This window comes from Rhinoderma darwinii, chromosome 13 (assembly GCF_050947455.1).
Source record: "Rhinoderma darwinii isolate aRhiDar2 chromosome 13, aRhiDar2.hap1, whole genome shotgun sequence".
Classification (NCBI taxonomy): domain Eukaryota; kingdom Metazoa; phylum Chordata; class Amphibia; order Anura; family Rhinodermatidae; genus Rhinoderma; species Rhinoderma darwinii.
This window is the reverse complement of record NC_134699.1, coordinates 30,133,715-30,152,229: the sequence shown is the minus strand read 5'-3', so window position 1 is coordinate 30,152,229 and position 18,515 is coordinate 30,133,715. Positions and strand designations below refer to the sequence as shown.

The 18,515-nt window shown below is 41.4% G+C and overlaps 1 protein-coding gene across 2 annotated transcripts in view; it reads left to right on the top strand.

Annotated features, from left to right (window-relative positions):
• The window catches only part of DHX8 (DEAH-box helicase 8), a 42,982-nt gene extending 24,886 nt beyond the window's left edge, over positions 1-18,096 (top strand). For both annotated transcript variants that reach the window (XM_075846211.1, XM_075846210.1), the window contains exons 14-24: positions 6,915-7,109; positions 7,747-7,932; positions 8,075-8,285; positions 9,515-9,696; positions 10,424-10,564; positions 15,514-15,669; positions 16,090-16,227; positions 16,312-16,440; positions 17,058-17,254; positions 17,433-17,612; positions 17,689-18,096. In XM_075846211.1, coding sequence (XP_075702326.1) covers positions 6,915-7,109; positions 7,747-7,932; positions 8,075-8,285; positions 9,515-9,696; positions 10,424-10,564; positions 15,514-15,669; positions 16,090-16,227; positions 16,312-16,440; positions 17,058-17,254; positions 17,433-17,612; positions 17,689-17,908 — 1,935 coding nt within the window. In that variant the 3' untranslated portion in view covers positions 17,909-18,096. The remainder of the gene's footprint in view (positions 1-6,914; positions 7,110-7,746; positions 7,933-8,074; positions 8,286-9,514; positions 9,697-10,423; positions 10,565-15,513; positions 15,670-16,089; positions 16,228-16,311; positions 16,441-17,057; positions 17,255-17,432; positions 17,613-17,688) is intronic.
• Positions 18,097-18,515: the final 419 nt, after the last annotated feature.

Below are 18,515 nucleotides of genomic sequence, written 5' to 3'. Positions count from 1 at the left end.
AGAATATGATGAATAATTAATCTATCTAGCTGATCTATTTCCTCCAGATTAATATCCAAAATTGCTATGGCAGGGGATAACGGCACAGGAACCTGTACGAATTCCGAAATAAGTGTAAATACCCGAACCCAAAGGCCAGACACTGATGGACACGACCACCACATATGTAAAGTGGATCCTATTTGTCCACAACCTCTCCAACAAAGTTTAGAAGAACCCGTGATGATATGCGCTAGTCTAGAAGGTGTTAAATACCACCGCAGGTGAATTTTCCGCATTAATTCAGTATGGTTTACACATTTAGAGTGTTTTGCGGCCCAATTTGAAGCTTTAATCCAGGTATCTTCAGGAAAAACTGAACCCAGTTCCCTCTCCCATTTTAACATGTAACTTGTTTTACCCTTATTATCCAGAGCAAGGATCAAATCATAAAACTGTGGTAAACCCTTTGAATATCCCTGCCCTTTATGTAAGAATTTGTGGAATGACGTGAGATTAGTAGGTGATTGGGGAAGTTTCATGGATTGGATACAATGTCTGATTTGCAGATATTGGTAAAAAAGGTTATGGGAGAGTTGATAAACCTTCTGTAAGTCTTCAACTGTCTGAAAAGTGTCAGAGTTATAAAAATCAGAAATAACCTTCATACCTGAGGCAACCCAAGGAGACATGGAAATATGAGGAATAAAGAACTCAAGAACAGAAAGTGGAATACAATCTTTCGACACATGAACCCACTTATTTTGGCAAACATATCGTACCCACACCTGTAAAGAGTCGGCCATAGAAGTCAAAGTAAATTTTGGTATCTTAGCTCCTAATAAAGTCGCTATAAGAGTAGATTTAAATGAAACGTTAGGGTGACTATTCTCTTCTAAGACAGCCCACAGAAAAGGGGTCGTATCATTCCAAAAGGGATATAGTTGGTCTGCGATAGCCGCTACGTTATAGGCTACAACATTTGGTACACCCATCCCTCCATTTTTTATTTTGCGATAAAGGAGATTCTTAGCTACTCTAGCTCTCTTCTTATTCCAAATAAAATTAAGAAATAAGGATTGGAGTGGTGCTGTAATAGAACCTGGAAGGATATATGGAATAGTTCTGCATAGATATAAAAATTTGGGGAGCAAAAACATCTTAACTAATTGAATTCTAGCGAACCATGAAAGATGAAGATTTTCAAATTGTATACAATCCTGTTTAAGAGCCTCAATAAGAGATGAAAAATTAGTAGGGATTACCTGAGAAGGGTTGGGAGTGAGCGTAATCCCCAGATATTTCAGACCCGATTCCGCCCAAGTAAATTTAAATTTAGAGATAGACGCTCTCATTTGTGGGGAAATATGAATAGGCATCATGGAGGATTTAGCAACATTCAATTTATAAAAGGAGACTGCTGAATAAGATTCTATAACTTTAAGAATTGCGGGAATCGTTGTTAGAGGCGATTTACAAAATAACAGGACGTCATCCGCATACAACCTGATTTTGTGCTCAATAGGGCCGACCTGAAGGCCCTGGATATCAGGGGAACTACGTATACATTCAGCAAATGGTTCCATGCATAGGGTAAAAATTAATGGGGACAACGGACACCCTTGTCGAGTGCCATTACTGATTTGAATATGTTTTGAAAAGAAACCAGACGTAAAGATCTGGGCCGATGGGGAGGTATATAAAGACAGGATTGCATCCTTAATAAAGGCTTGAAAACCAAATTTGTCCAGGACCGCTTCTAGAAAATGCCATTTAACCCTGTCAAAGGCTTTTTCCGCATCCAATGAAATCAGCACCGCAGGGACCCTCAGGGAATGCGCAATTTGAATTAGATCAAGACTCCTCCTAGTTCCGTCTCTGGCCTGACGGCCTGTAATAAAGCCCACCTGGTCTGAAGCAATCAGAGAAGCTAGGCACCTGTTAAGTCTCGAAGCCAGTAATTTAGCAAAGAGTTTTATATCATTATTTAACAGTGAAATCGGCCTAAAATTAGCCAGAGAATCGGGGTTTACCAGGTTTAGGGATAGTAACAATTATGGCTTTCAACATTTCCGCGGGAGGAGAGCCATTACGAGCTATATTATTTACCAAACCCATAAAGTACGGGGACAGAACGTTAATTAAAGTTTTATAATACTCATTGGGAAGACCATCTGGGCCTGGGGTCTTATTTTGTTTCGAGGATCTAATAAGTTTCCTGACTTCCTGCTCTGAAATAGGGTTGTTTAGGCAGTTCAATTGCTGATCAGATAGTTTTGGTAAGTTCAGGGCTGACAAAAATTCCCGAGCCTTTTCTAAAGTTACTTGTGGAAGAGAAGGATCTTCCTTCAAATTATATAACTCACTATAGTAGTCTGCGAACGCATCTGCTATTTTTTGAGGATCATAAGTATCAACGCCATCTTTCGCTTTGAGGTGAGAAATTTTAGCTTTAGCGGATTTCTTTTTTACTCTATTCGCCAATAATTTGCTAGGCCTATCGCCCTGAGTGTAGAAATTCCATTTCATTCGTTTCAAATTAGTTTCATAATAGCCCAAATTCAAGGATTTCAACTTATTTTGTAAATTTTTCAATATATCAATATACCCTGGTAAAGGACTTTGTTTCATTAAACCCTCATATTGTTGGATTTTATGTAAGAGATCATCTATTTCTCGGGTTCTTTCTTTTTTGGCCCTAGACGCTACTTGTATAAATAAACCTCTCACAAAGGCTTTGTGGGTACACCATAATAATTCCGGAGAAGAAGCAGAGGGAGCATTAATTTAAAAAAACTCAGATAAGCCCTTTTCAATGTACGTTTGAACCTTTGGGGACTTCAAAAGGTGAGTTCCAAGTCTCCAAGGGGATCTAGGGGGTAAGTCATATTTGTCAGAAATTACTAGCTCAATAGGGGCATGGTCAGACCAAGTTATAGTTCCAATTTCCGAAGATATAGAATTTAAAAGCATACCTCTATCCACCAAAAACATGTCTATCCTTGAATAAATCTGATGAGGAGAGGAAAAGAAGGAATAGTCTCTCTCTGAAGCATGCTGGTATCTCCAAACATCATGGAGGTTTTCTTCTAATAAAATATCCCCTATATCACGAGACCCTCTAGCAGAGGCTACAGATCTATCCAAACGAGCATGCGTAACTATATTAAAGTCTCCACAGAAGACCAGCCCCCCTTGTTGGATAGCTTTAGCTTTTTTAATCACTTTTCTGATAAAGGAATGTTGTCTAGAATTAGGAGCATACACCGATACAATAGTGAAAGTAATGGCATTAAGTTCACAAATCAGGATCACGTATCTACCCTTTGGATCAATGACATTTTTCACATGTTTAAACGCAACTGTGTTTTTAACAGCTATGGATACTCCCACCTTCTTCTTATCAATGGAAGCGGAAAAAACATGAGGAAATCTAGAATGTATCTTTAGCACACAAATGAGATTCTTGGATACATAAAACATCACATCTAGATTTAACTGCTTCTTTCCAAAGAAGCGACCTTTTAAATGGAGAATTCAAACCATGGACATTTAAGGACAGAAACTTAATTCCCATCAATGGTACTGCAAAAGAATCAGGAAGTAGTCAATCTTATTCTCAACACACAACAGTATATAACTGATGAACAGTAGAACCAATATCCCTCTTTCAGGGAAAAAACAACGGAGGCAAAAGTCCGTGGAACTTCTTTACCCTCTGACAAAGGGCCACAAAGCGAACCAAGCAGAAAGTTACACACTTATGTGAAGCTCAGCCATCTGAAAGTGAAGTAGACATGGACAGTTTCAATCCTCAGCTCTGCACTTAGAACGAGTAACCTTTTCAGACCAGAGAGGAGTCATCATTTCTGGTCTTGTGCCTTGATTATGAATCGGACTGTTAGGTGGGGTAGAAAGGAGACCCCAGGTGTGAAGAAGATTTCTTGCTTCCGCCGGAGAGAAACACACATGTTGAGATCCATTCCTTGAAATTATTAGCTTGACTGGAAATCCCCATTTGTACAGGATACGTTTTTCTCTCAGGAGTTTGGTCATAGGTAAGTATTCCTTTCTACGTAACATAGTAGCTGCCGATAGATCTGGGTAGATTGATACCTCCTTTAAATTTATCCGGAAGGTCTGGAGAGGTTTTTAGAGCTTTCAAGAAATCATCCTTGACATGGTAGAAATGGATCCGAGCAATAGTATCTCTAGCAAGGTGGGCAGCAATATGTCGCGGCTTGGGAATCCGATGAATTCTATCAATGGTGAGGTCAAGCTCAGATCTTTGAGGAAGGACCCTGGACATAAGCTCTTTCAGGTATGGAGATAACAAATCCGGAGTAATAGATTCTGGGATGCCCCGAATTCGTACATTGTTTCTTCTAGATCTGTCTTCCAGATCTAGAACTTTGGTAGAAAGTCTCTGAACTTCTTCTTCTAAGGTAGCATTAGCATCAATCAAGGAGTTGTGAGATTTAGCAAATACCGCCATCTTGTTTTCGATATGATCTGTACGAGTAGCAATGGATTGAATGTCCGCCCTTAACTCCCCCAAGGCTTGTCTGATATCCGTTTGAAGAGAATCTCTCAGCGAGTTTAAAAGCTTTTTAATCACTGCTTCTGACACAGGGTGAGAGTCCAGGGGATCATGCATCTCCCCATCTAGAGAGTCTGCTCTAGAGGAGGGGGTAGGAGAGGATGGGGGAAGTGATATACGCCTATTCACATCCAAGGACTGAGATGAAGAATGTTGAAAGAACTCTGAGTTTCGTGGGTTTGGACTTGGTATTTTTCTTAGTTGTACCACCCATGGTGAAATGAAAACGGTAGGTCTTCAGACCGAGAGTCTGTTAGATATATAATATGTGACTTGTAAACTGGATGATTTCTCGCATTCAAATAATGACTCCAGCAGGAAGGAGTAGGACAAGACCGGTGTATTGCAGTACACTGGAATAACTTTAGGTAACAGACGCTTTGTATTGCAATGCAGACAGGTATAATGTGAGCAGACAGTGCCAATTCAAAATGTCTCAGTGCTGCATGAGAGATGTACTCACTGTGGGGATGAGGAAAGCTGTGTGGTGTTCAGTAAGACAGCAGCTGCTGCAGGCAGAGGTAAGAGCAGGGGGATGTCAGTCTCTGTTAGCCTGGAGATGGTAGTCTGATAGCAGGGGGGATGGTAGTCTCTGTTAGCTGTGTCTGCTGATGCAGAGCAGCAAGCACACTGCTCAGTGCACTCACCAAGGGCTGGTCTACAGCTCCACTTTAGTCCCTGGTTTCCAAGTGTCTGAGGCCGCAGTCACACAGAGAGGAGCTGACAAGCAGGAGAAAGCTCTGAATCACGCTGTCTCTTCACTCCACTCGTACCCAGGTAATCCCTGGTTGATATTGTCTGTCTACTTCCACTTTTGTGGTTTAGATGAGCCGTTTTGTGCTTCACTTAGAGGGAGAGAAGTAACCTAAGCTTCTGCTCTCATGCTTGTCCAGGCCACGCCCCATGGTAAGACCTCTTTAAAGAGACTCTATCACCACATAAGTGCCGTGAGATTACGCTGTAAATGCGCCGCTGTAAGTCCCACAGAAAACGTAATGAAGTGTTGGGATTGTGAATAGACGTCCTGTCCTGGCTGGAAGGAATGTTTATTCACTGTCTAAATACTTCAGTAACGTTAATATGTCAGTATAAGACAGCACATCACTATGCGCTGACTAAATGAATGGGGAGAAGTGCATCACGCTGATTGGTCACTGATTGGTCAGCGTGATACACTCCTCTGTACAACCGCCCACTTGGTCTAAAGTAAAAACACACCCACTTGGGCATTAAACTATTAGGCATAAAGCTAAAATCACTCCTAATGTGGTAAAAATTGATAGTTTTTCTAAATAAAAAGCACTGCGGTCACCTACATTATAGCAACCATGTCCTTATGTAGGAGATAGGGCACTTATAATGTGGTGACAGTCTCTTTAAAGAGGCTCCGTCAGCACATAAGTGGGAGATCTTGGTGTAAAAGACAGCAAGCGTGATGTCGCGTAAGTGACACACATTAACGTTACCGAAGTGTCGAGTTGGCTGGAAGCGATGTCTATTTACTCTCATGACGCTTCAGTAACGTTCATGTGGGTGGAAGTGACAGCATACTCTGTACTGTTTAAATGAATGGAGAGAAGTGTATGATGCTGATTGGTTACCGATTGGTCAGCGTCATACACTTCTCTCCGCAACGCCCACTTGGTCAAAAGTAAAAACACACTTAGTTGGGTATTAAGAAAGTCATTAGCATAAAGCTAAAATAGGTCATAACTTGGTGAAAATTTATTGTTTTTCGAAATAAAAAAACATTGTTACCTCCATTACAGCGCCGATCTCATTATGTACAAGATAGGGAACTTATAATGTGGTGACAGCCTCTTTAAGCTTTATAATGTAAATTGCAAATTAACGCTTCTTTTTGTACCCCTCTATTCTAGAATTATTTTCTTTGCAGTGCTATTTTTTTACCACTGTGTCAGATCCTGCCCACATGCTGGAAATATTGGAGTGAAATATTTTTTTTTTTACATTTTAATAAACTTCTAAATAAGGATCAGCAAAAAGTGACGTACAACACACTGAACTTATTTTCTTTTGAACCTCTATGGATAATTGCAGGACTTTGTTGGCTCCGATTCCTCATTTGATCAATGTTCTACGTTTGGATGTGAAATTATGTTATTTGTTCAGGCTCCGGTTTAATGGTTATAGATCGTTATAAAGGCTTTCTATTTTATGAACTAGTTTTGACAATGATTTCCACATACAACCCATCTGAATGTCCCAGTTTTTATAGTACAAATGTAGCATACCTGTAAAAAAAACTGCACCATACCTGTACTTTACAATGTTTTATTAATATATATGTTCTGTTTTATGTTTTTCCCACAAGGCTGTTCATGACAACCAGATCTTAATTGTCATTGGTGAAACCGGTTCAGGAAAGACCACCCAAATTACCCAATATTTGGCTGAAGCTGGTTACACTACAAGGGGTAAAATTGGATGCACTCAGCCCAGAAGAGTGGCTGCAATGTCTGTGGCAAAGCGTGTGTCTGAGGAATATGGTTGCTGCTTAGGCCAGGAGGTAAGTTGTGCTATTTTATATTTCTCTTATGATGGCAAGTCTTGGCTTTTTAAATTAGATCTGTCCCAGGAATTAGCTGATTGGCACAGGTTCATCTTCCGAAATCCCTGGCAATAACCTAAAGTTGCTGGGGGAAAATGATGGCCGGCCACACACTTCAGATGAAGCATTACCTTTCACCCATTAAAATGGTTTGGCAACTTGATTGGACTCTTTCCTAGTGGCTGTCTGCCCCCTTCTACTATCCAGCGTAATCAATCTGAGATTATTTGGGGTCTGACCACTCCAGTGGGAGCAGTGGTACTTTCAATGTTTATCTATGCCTTAGCAGGTTATGTATATGTGGCTGTGCGGCCCCTTCATTCTGCTGGTCCTGGGGGCTGAACCACCACTAATCAGGAAAGACCATCAATGTACAAGTATATATTTTTTTTTTGTCCCTTCTATCCTGGACTCCCTAATCTACTATTCATCTGTTTTCCCTTCCTCCTCTAACCTTTCAGTCGTTTTTCTACCTTGCCAATCCACTTCTTCCATGGTTGACCTAGCTTTCCACCAAAGATCTTTGCATTTCTGACCACTGCATGTGACCAGTTTATCTACCTGGTACGATCACACATTTTCTTTGTCCATGTAGGTTGGATACACCATTCGATTTGAAGACTGCACAAGCCCAGAAACTGTCATTAAATACATGACAGATGGTATGTTGCTTAGAGAGTGTCTGATAGACCCTGATCTGACCCAGTATGCCATTATCATGCTTGACGAAGCGCACGAGAGGACCATCCACACTGATGTCCTGTTTGGTCTCCTGAAGAAGGTATGAATCTGCGTTATGTTCTCCCTGTCTTACTGTGGAACCTGAAAGCAATGAGGCTTTTAATGATCCCTGGGTGGCAAATATTTATTGTTCTTTGTTTCTGCTTCTTCTTAAGCTTTTCTTTTCGTTGTCTCTCCCGTAGACGGTACAAAAACGGGCCGATATGAAACTGATTGTTACATCTGCCACTTTGGATGCTGTGAAGTTCTCTCAGTATTTCTACGAGGCTCCTATTTTCACCATTCCTGGACGAACTTACCCGGTAGAAATTCTGTACACAAAGGAGCCTGAGACCGATTACCTGGATGCCAGTCTCATCACAGTCATGCAGATCCATCTGACAGAACCTCCAGGTTTGTAGTTGGTTGAAGTCAATATATATAGATTTTTTTTTTTTTATAGAGAATAACTTTGTTTAAATTTTCTTTGATTGGTTGTCAAAGCCCCAGAAATGGTTGTAGTTGGGGTGGATTTGACAAGTGATATGTAACCTTCCACCTCTTAGTAGAGGTTCTCAAGCCATAGGTGGTTAAAGGAGTTATCTGGGATTTAACTTTTTTTTTTTTTTTATTGGGCTGGAAATGAAATAATAAATAAACCAAAAATACAATACTTGTCTATCTTTGCCCCCGCCAATCCTGCCCTGTTGCTCCTGCCCTGTTGCTCCTGCCGTACTCCATGTGGTTGTTTACATGTACGTAGCATGTGACGGGTGAAGGCAAACGGAGATCTCAGCTGGATCGCCTGGGCAAGGATAGGTAAGTATTGCTTTTTTGGCTTGTTTCATTTCCATCACCTACTAAAAGAAAAATTCACATTCTGGAAAACCCCTTTAAAGCAAGGACTATCATGCCCAGTCTTTCCCTTACCTGTGGTGTTTGATTACGAATACATACCTGCATATTAATCTTGGTGTTGATATTGCTTTACCTTGGAATGGATGGCGGTGTGGCTTATGAGAGTCTTGCATGCTGCTCTTGTTATACGGTTGCTGTGGCTTTCCTCGAAGACCTAAAAAAAGGGCACCACACCTGATATCCCCATAACTCTGATGAATCAATGGGTGAAGTAGGTAATAAACGCCTTAAAAGTTGTGCTTAATACAGGTGCAATACAGTTTGGAGGCACAAAAGGTAAAACAAACAAATCAGTTTGCAGCTGCTTTCAGACAAGGGTGTATATAGAATACCACTGTAAAATAATGGTTTCAAAATCGGAAGCAAAAAAAACTCTACTGATCCACAAGGACAAGCTCCATATAGGCTTTCTCGGCTTTACTGGTGACGTTTCCAAACTGAACCGATGTCTTTATACTATAAAAATTCTAGTCTGTGCTGATGACTCCTTTTCTTCATTGAAATGTGTCCCCCAATGAAGCCTTGAAAATCTATATGGAGCTTGTGTTTGCGTATCAGTAGCGCCTTTTATCTCCCAAATTGTTATGCCTTAATCATATGGATACTGTGGTTAGAAGTATCATTATGATAAGTCGCCATGTAACGCCGCAGTTATTCAGTGTAAATGCCTCCCTGGAACTTCAATGATTGTTTAGTAAAACTTTTTTTTTTTTGTCTAAATTTAGGTGATATCCTGGTTTTCCTTACCGGTCAAGAGGAAATTGACACGGCTTGTGAAATCCTTTATGAGAGAATGAAGTCACTTGGTCCTGATGTACCTGAGCTGATCATACTGCCTGTGTATTCTGCATTACCCAGTGAGATGCAGACAAGGATTTTTGACCCAGCTCCTCCGGGTAGCAGAAAGGTATCGTCAATTTTAACTTTGAGTTTTACGTCTATTTGTTGACTTAATAAAGTAACTGCACCAGAATAGCCGTTTTTAGATTGACAGGCTGGTCAAAACATGTTTTGCCCAGCATCACCCAGATTCACCCAATAACTTGCATGTTCTGCCAAACATTTATTCTAATTTCTGATAGTGCAGTGTTCTGTTGCTCTCCAGCTATTAGGGTATGTTCACACGAGGTCATTACGTCCGTAATCGACGGACGTATTTCGGCCGCAAGTACCGGACCGAACACACTGCAGGGAGCCGGGCTCCTAGCATCATAGTTATGTACGACGCTAGGAGTCCCTGCCTCGCTGCCAAACTATGATGCTAGGAACCCGGCTCCCTGCACTGTTTTAGGTCCGGGACTTGCGGCCGAAATACGTCCGTCAATTACGGACGTAATGACCTCGTGTGAACATACCCTGAGAGACCTATAACTCCAAGCATGGAAAATTATAGTGTGGCACTACTTCAAAATAGGAGTTCACCCTCTAAGGGACACTGAGGTAATTCTCACCCGCAGAGCTCTATCCAGGGTATAGGATGGCAGTAGAGCAGCTTTTCCATGTTGTGTGGGTTCCCATTTTCATTGATCCTACATCTAGTGTATGTGTAGAACATATCTGGAAATTAAGTCGCACTGACTTTCACAATTCAGTTTGTATTTCTTTGTTTCTCACTTGTGTTTTTATGTTTCCAGGTTGTTATTGCCACAAACATTGCCGAGACCTCGCTTACTATTGATGGCATTTACTATGTGGTTGACCCGGGGTTTGTAAAACAGAAAGTCTACAACTCTAAAACTGGAATTGATCAGCTTGTAGTGACTCCGATCTCGCAGGTGAGTAATGGGTGTTATGTGACATATGAGCTTATTAGCAGCCATATAGAATGCTCTGCCTTATTACTTCTACATATGAACAGCAGATAATTCATAAATGGCATGGATAATTCTAGTCGACCGGTCAGAGAAGAATGTTTAATAGTCTCTAAAATAAATTTCCAAAGGTGGAGTTTTTCTACAATGCTGTTCATGTAATTATATGTTTACTAGCTCTTAAAGTGGTTTTCCGGAACCAATTAACTAATTTCTATTTCACCGCAGATATAAAAATAATGTCGTATACTTACAAGATTAAATCAAAACACAACATCCAATTCCAGCACTGGTCACGTAATGCTTCTCCAGTAGCAAAACCCTTCTGGTGCTAGCCTGTCCACGATCTGAGTTCCGGTTTCCAGTTGGCTCAATGTACGGGTACGTAATTTCTGACGTACCTGTATACTGACGGAAGTGGTGGACCGAATACTCCCTTTCTTTTGATAGTTTCCGGTCTACTGCTATGGGAGAGAAACATTACTAGTCTCTGACCATGTGTGATTAATACACGCAGTGTTTACCACGCCTGTCTACTCCTGCGTGTCATTTTCTCCACCCTAGCAGCAGACCGAAAACTACCAGAAGAAATGTGATGGCAGGAGCCAGTTGCTAGTAGCGCTCTGACAAGGACTCCGGCACTGGGGTTAGAGCCGGAGTCTCGGGCAAAGCGCTAGTATAGCCTCTGCTCCAGGACTCTGGGGAATCCCCTGACATCACTGTCCATATATGTACAGTGATGTCAGGGGATTCCAGAGAGTCCCGGAGCAGAGCCTATACTAGCACTGTGCCCTGCTCTGGGGTCAAATGACTCCTTTTTTTATTTTTTAATCCATTCTGTAAGTGTGTTTGGTACAGCACTGATATGTTGCAGGTTTATAGTTGGCTCTCACCGATCTAATGAGAGCAGTAAAATTGCAATGGAGATGGTCTATAGCTGGGTGTAGTAGGCGTGATGAGTTCCTGCTGCCGGCACATTGCATGCTGGGTACTGTATGACCGGAAGAGCAAGACAACAAACACACAGAAGTAAACAAAAGAGAATAATGGTAAATTAAAAAGTAAAAATGTAGATGATGATATTCAGGGGGCAATTGATAGTTGTAGGGGATTCTATAATCAGGAAGACGGATAGAATAATTTGTCGCCAAGACCGCCTCAACCGAATGGTTTGCTGTCTCCCTGGTGCCAGGGTTCGGCATGTGGTGGAACGGGTGGACAAATTGCTGGGAGGGGCTGGTGATGATCCAGCTGTCGTGGTCCATGTCGGTACCAACGACAGAATAAATGGTAGGTGGAGGAGCCTTAAGAATAATTTTAAAGAACTAGGCTACAAGCTGAAGGGAAGGACCTCCAAGGTTGTATTCTCAGGAATACTGCCTGTGCCATGCGCATCACAGGAAAGACAGCGGGAGCTTAGGGAGTTAAATGCATGGCTGAAGTCTTGGTGTAGAGGAGAAGGATTTGGGTTCCTAGAGCACTGGGCTGACTTTTCATTGGGGTACAAACTGTATTCTGCAGATGATTTGCACCTAAATGGAAGGGGGTCCGCTGTGCTGGGGGAGAGAATTCTAGCTGGGGTGGCGGAGTATTTAAACTAGGGCTGAGGAGGGAGGTCAATGTAGAAAAAAAAGGGGTAGCCAGGTTAGAGAGGGGTCAGACTATATTGGTGGGGGGAGAAACAGAATGTGGGGAGAGGACTAGACAACAAGATAAGGAGATCCTTTCGTTGCAAAACATCAGTGTAAATAAAAAGGACCGATTAATGTCAAATCACATTTCTGATAATAAAAGTGAAAAACTGACAGGCAAGTTAAAGTGTATGTTCACAAATGCCAGAAGTCTAGCAAGCAAAATGGGGGAGCTGGAGGCCTTGATACTGGAAGAAAATATAGATATAGTTGGTGTTGCTGAAACATGGCTGGACTCTTCACATGACTGGGCTGTAAATCTACAGGGTTTTACACTTTTTCGTAAAGACAGGACAAATAGGAAAGGTGGTGGTGTATGTCTGTATGTGAGAAGTGATATGAAGGCGAGTGTGAAAGAGACAATAGTGGGTGAAGACTGTGAGGAGGTTGAAACCTTGTGGGTGGAACTAGAAAGGGAGGTAAACACTGAAAAAATTACTTTTGGTGTAATCTATAGACCCCCCAATATAACTGAGGAGATGGAAGGTCAGATATATAAACAGATGGAGCGGGCTGCACAGGCGGGTACTGTAGTGATAATGGGAGATTTTAATTTCCGGGATATTAATTGGTGTCATGGTTCGGCTTCAACTGCAAAGGGGAGACATTTCCTCAACCTGTTGCAGGAAAATTTTATGGGCCAGTTTGTGGAAGACCCGACTAGAGGTGAAGCTCTGTTGGATCTGGTCATTTCTAATAATGCAGATCTTGTTGGGAATGTCAATGTTCGTGAAAACCTCGGTAACAGTGATCATAATATAGTTACATTTTACCTATACTGTAAAAAACAAACGCAGGCTGGGAGGGCAAAAACATTTAATTTTAAGAAAGCCAATTTCCCCAGGATGAGGGCTGCAATTCAGGATATAGACTGGGAAGAACTAATGTCAAATAATGGAACAAATGATAAATGGGAGATTTTCAAATCTACTTTGAGTTATTATAGTGCAAAATTTATTCCTACAGGTAATAAGTATAAACGACTCAAATTAAACCCCACATGGCTTACACCTTCTGTGAAAGGGGCAATACATGACAAAAAAAGGGCATTTAAAAAATACAAATCTGAGGGTACAGCTGTAGCCTTTGTAAAATATAAAGAGCTTAATAAAATCTGTAAAAATGTAATAAAATTAGCAAAAATACAAAATGAAAGGCAGGTGGCCAAGGATAGTAAAACAAATCCTAAAAAATTCTTCAAGCATATAAATGCAAAAAAGCCAAGGTCTGAACATGTAGGACCCCTAGATAATGGTAATGGGGAGTTGATCACAGGGGATCAAGAGAAGGCAGAGTTACTAAATGGGTTCTTTAGCTCTGTATATACAACAGAAGAAAGAGCAGCTGATGTAGCCGGTGCCAGTGCTGTTAATATATCAGTTGATATACTGAATTGGATGAATGTAGAGATGGTCCAAACTAAATTAAATAAAATAAATGTGCACAAGGCTCCGGGACCAGATGGGTTACACCCTAGAATTCTTAAAGAGCTTAGTTCAGTTATTTCTGTCCCCCTTTTCATAATATTCAGAGAATCTCTAGTGACTGGTATAGTGCCAAGGGACTGGCGCAGGGCAAATGTGGTGCCTATTTTCAAAAAGGGCTCTAGGTCTTCCCCGGGTAATTATAGACCAGTAAGCTTAACATCCATCGTGGGGAAAATGTTTGAGGGGCTATTGAGGGACTATATACAGGATTATGTGACAATAAATAGCATTATAAGTGACAGCCAGCACGGTTTTACTAAGGACAGAAGTTGTCAAACTAACCTAATCTGTTTTTATGAAGAGGTGAGCAGAAGTCTAGACAGAGGGGCCGCTGTGGATTTAGTGTTTTTAGACTTTGCAAAGGCATTTGACACTGTCCCCCATAGACGCCTAATGGGTAAATTAAGGACTATAGGTTTAGAAAATATAGTTTGTAATTGGATTGAGAATTGGCTCAAGGACCGTATCCAGAGGGTTGTGGTCAATGATTCCTTCTCTGAATGGTCCCCGGTTATAAGTGGTGTACCCCAGGGTTCAGTGCTGGGACCACTATTATTCAACTTATTTATTAATGATATAGAGGAAGGGATTAATAGCACTATTTCTATTTTTGCAGATGACACCAAGCTATGTAATATAGTTCAGACTATGGAAGATGTTCATGAATTACAGGCAGATTTAAACAAACTAAGTGTTTGGGCGTCCACTTGGCAAATGAAGTTTAATGTAGATAAATGTAAAGTTATGCATCTTGGTACCAACAACCTGCATGCATCATATGTCCTAGGGGGCGCTACACTGGCGGATTCACTTGTTGAGAAGGATCTGGGTGTACTTGTAAATCATAAACTCAATAACAGCATGCAGTGTCAATCAGCTGCTTCAAAGGCCAGCAGGATATTGTCGTGTATTAAAAGAGGCATGGACTCGCGGGACAGGGATGTAATATTGCCACTTTACAAAGCATTAGTGAGGCCTCATCTAGAATATGCAGTTCAGTTCTGGGCTCCAGTTCATAGAAAGGATGCCCTGGAGTTGGAAAAAATACAAAGAAGAGCAACGAAGCTAATAAGGGGCATGGAGAATTTAAGTTATGAGGAAAGATTGAAAGAATTAAACCTATTTAGCCTTGAAAAAAGAAGACTAAGGGGGGACATGATTAACTTATATAAATATATTAATGGCACATACAAAAAATATGGTGAAATCCTGTTCCTTGTAAAACCCCCTCAAAAAACAAGGGGGCACTCCCTCCGTCTGGAGAAAAAAAGATTCAAGCTGCAGAGGCGACAAGGCTTCTTTACAGTGAGAACTGTGAATTTATGGAATAGCCTACCGCAGGAGCTGGTCACAGCAGGGACAGTAGATGGCTTTAAAAAAGGGTTAGATAATTTCCTAGAACAAAAAAATATTAGCTCCTATGTGTAGAAATTTTTCCTTCCCTTTTCCCTTCCCTTGGTTGAACTTGATGGACATGTGTCTTTTTTCAGCCGTACTAACTATGTAACTATGTAACTATGTAATAGACAAATTGAGACGCGTTACAGTGATTTAAAAAAAATAAAATAATTGGAAAACCCCTTTTAAGTCTAGTCTGAAACACTGACACGTGTAAGACGAATTTCCTCCAAATCTGATATCACGTTTTAGGTTGAACAGAATATGAGTTAGGAGACCTTTGCCTTGTTTATTTCAAGTTGCTGTAGCTGCTTCACTACTACTCTTTCTTATAAAGGCCCAAGCCAAACAGCGAGCAGGGAGAGCTGGGAGGACCGGTCCTGGGAAGTGTTACCGCCTTTACACCGAGCGTGCTTATCGTGATGAGATGTTGACTACCAACGTGCCTGAGATCCAGAGAACTAACTTGGCCAGCACCGTCTTGTCTCTCAAGGTACAGTAGACCTCGTGTGCTTCATTATATATAAAGTTATTACTTTTATACGGCGCATTGGAGTTCCAACCTTTAAGAGGTTGTACGATTAGGACAACCCTGTCCTTATAACCCTAATAGGGGCAGAATGGGGAACTGCTGCAGTGGCCCTAATTATATTATGCTGTACCTCCAAATTAGAGGTACCTTTAGCTTGCTAGGGCCCTTTTTATATAGTTTACTATTTCGTTCAGTCGAGTAATGTTTGCATGGTTGGCCTTGTCTGTATAATAATGGTATGATGATTGTGAGGGGTCCCGCACAAGTGTAGAGCATTTGAGAACTTTGCTCTTACAAACAATAAGTAGGTGGCAAAGAGACATGCAATGCTACCTACCGCTTCTTTACTTCACTTACTAATGCATTTTGTTTTACATGAAGGCAATGGGCATCAATGATCTGCTGTCTTTCGATTTCATGGATGCTCCACCTATGGAGACTCTCATCACAGCCATGGAGCAGTTATACACACTTGGAGCCCTGGATGATGAAGGCTTGCTAACACGCTTGGGAAGAAGGGTAAGCCTGGCTTGTAAATGTGAATTCTCTGCTATCTGCTGTATCCTTTTTAGATGTCCATGTTCTCATGTCCATTCTTTTCAGATGGCAGAGTTTCCCCTGGAGCCTATGCTGTGTAAGATGCTGATCATGTCTGTACATCTCGGCTGCAGCGAGGAGATGTTGACCATCGTGTCTATGCTGTCTGTGCAAAATGTGTTCTACAGACCAAAGGTACAAAATTCTAATCTTTTCTGTTGTAGCGTTACATGCCACGGCTTGTGTGATCTATAACTTAGGCTCTGTTCACATCCGTGTTAGGGGTTCCGTTCTGGCTTTCTGTCGGAACGGGACCCTGAACAGACGGAAGCCAGAGGTTTCCGTTTGTCACCATTGATTTCAATGGTGACTGATCTTGTGCCCGTGGTTTCCGTTTTTCTCTATTGTGCACCGGACCCGTCGTTTTGCCGGAAGCAATAGCGTAGTCTACTAAGTTATTGCTTCTGGCAAAAGATGGGTCTGATATACAACAGAGATAAATGGAAGCCACGGGCACAGGATCGGTCACCATTGAAGTCCATGATGATTGAAACCACCTGACATCTGTTCAGGATCCATCAGAACGGGACCCCAACGCAGATGTGAACAGAGCCTAACAATAGTACTGCTAGGATTTCATGTTTATTATATAAGCTCCAAACAGTAGTGAATACTGTAACAAATACCACTAAAAGATTCCTGTTTATCCTAGTAACAAATGCAGAGAACTTTTGTTTTGTTTGGAGGTTGTGCTGCATTATGTTACTCCCAGCTCTGGATTTGTCATTCACGATTGATCCTTCTCCATGCAGGATAAACAAGCACTCGCTGACCAGAAAAAGGCCAAGTTCCACCAGACAGAAGGCGACCACCTAACTCTGCTGGCTGTGTACAATTCGTGGAAAAACAACAAGTTTTCTAACCCCTGGTGCTACGAGAACTTTATTCAGGCTCGCTCTTTACGGCGGGCACAAGATATCCGCAAACAGATGTTGGGCATTATGGACAGGTGTGTTGGGAGAAATAGTACGGTGTATAACAATCCACTAGTCTGTTTTCTTGTGCTATGACAGCCACAATCTATGGGTAGCCTCCATATGTATCCTAGATTTATACAGTCTAGGTCTAGTGTTATACGTGCCCAATTGAATACGATTGATGGTGCAATGCAAAATCTCTTCTTACAGACATAAACTGGATGTCGTTTCATGTGGAAAAGCAACAGTGAGAGTACAAAAGGCTATATGCAGTGGGTTCTTCCGAAATGCTGCCAAGAAAGACCCCCAGGAGGGATACCGGACCCTTATAGACCAACAAGTGGTATATATTCACCCATCCAGTGCCCTGTTCAACAGGCAGCCTGAATGGTAAGTCTAACCCCCTCTACCCCATTTACCCCCTCTTTAAAAAGCCTGTTCCCATCCTTACTTTGTTTCTCTACAGGGTTGTGTACCATGAACTAGTCTTAACCACCAAGGAATACATGCGGGAAGTGACTACCATAGACCCCCGGTGGCTTGTCGAATTTGCTCCTGCCTTCTTTAAAGTCTCTGATCCAACCAAGCTGAGCAAGCAAAAGAAACAGCAGCGTCTAGAACCCCTTTATAACCGCTACGAGGAACCCAATGCCTGGAGAATTTCCCGAGCTTTCAGACGCCGGTGATTTTGCTGCAAGTGGGGAAAAAACAATCCTGACCACTTCAAAAGATTACACAGGCCATGTGACAAACTTTATATTAAACAATGGAGCTTTTATATATAGATCAATTCACAACTGGACCAGAAATTGCGTTTTTTTTCTCCTTCATGTGTTTGACCCTGTATAAAATAAATATATTTTTTAAATAGCGATTTATTGTTTAGATTGGGCTTCACTGGTTTTATAGGACATCCTGCTACAGATGAAATAATATTATGATCTCAGCAAAGTCAATTATATATTGGCACTTCTTGAAAGCAATAGGTAATGTAATTCTCACCAGGACAACGCCTTTACATGTGAGGGGGGACACCCACACTAGGGAACCCCTTCTATATACAAATTAATGTGGACAATGCATTTAACCTGCAGAGGTCACAGGGGAAGTGTATGGTCGACCAATAATCTGATTGACCAGCCTTCAATTATAAAAAAAAAAAAAAAAAAGAGGTGGTTTTGTTTCAGACAAGCCCCTTTCTGTCCTTTGCATGTTAACCGCTGTGTAAATGGTACAAACAGGCAGATCAAATTCATACAAATCCTCTGAATCTTAAGGAAGAGGTTTCAGGAA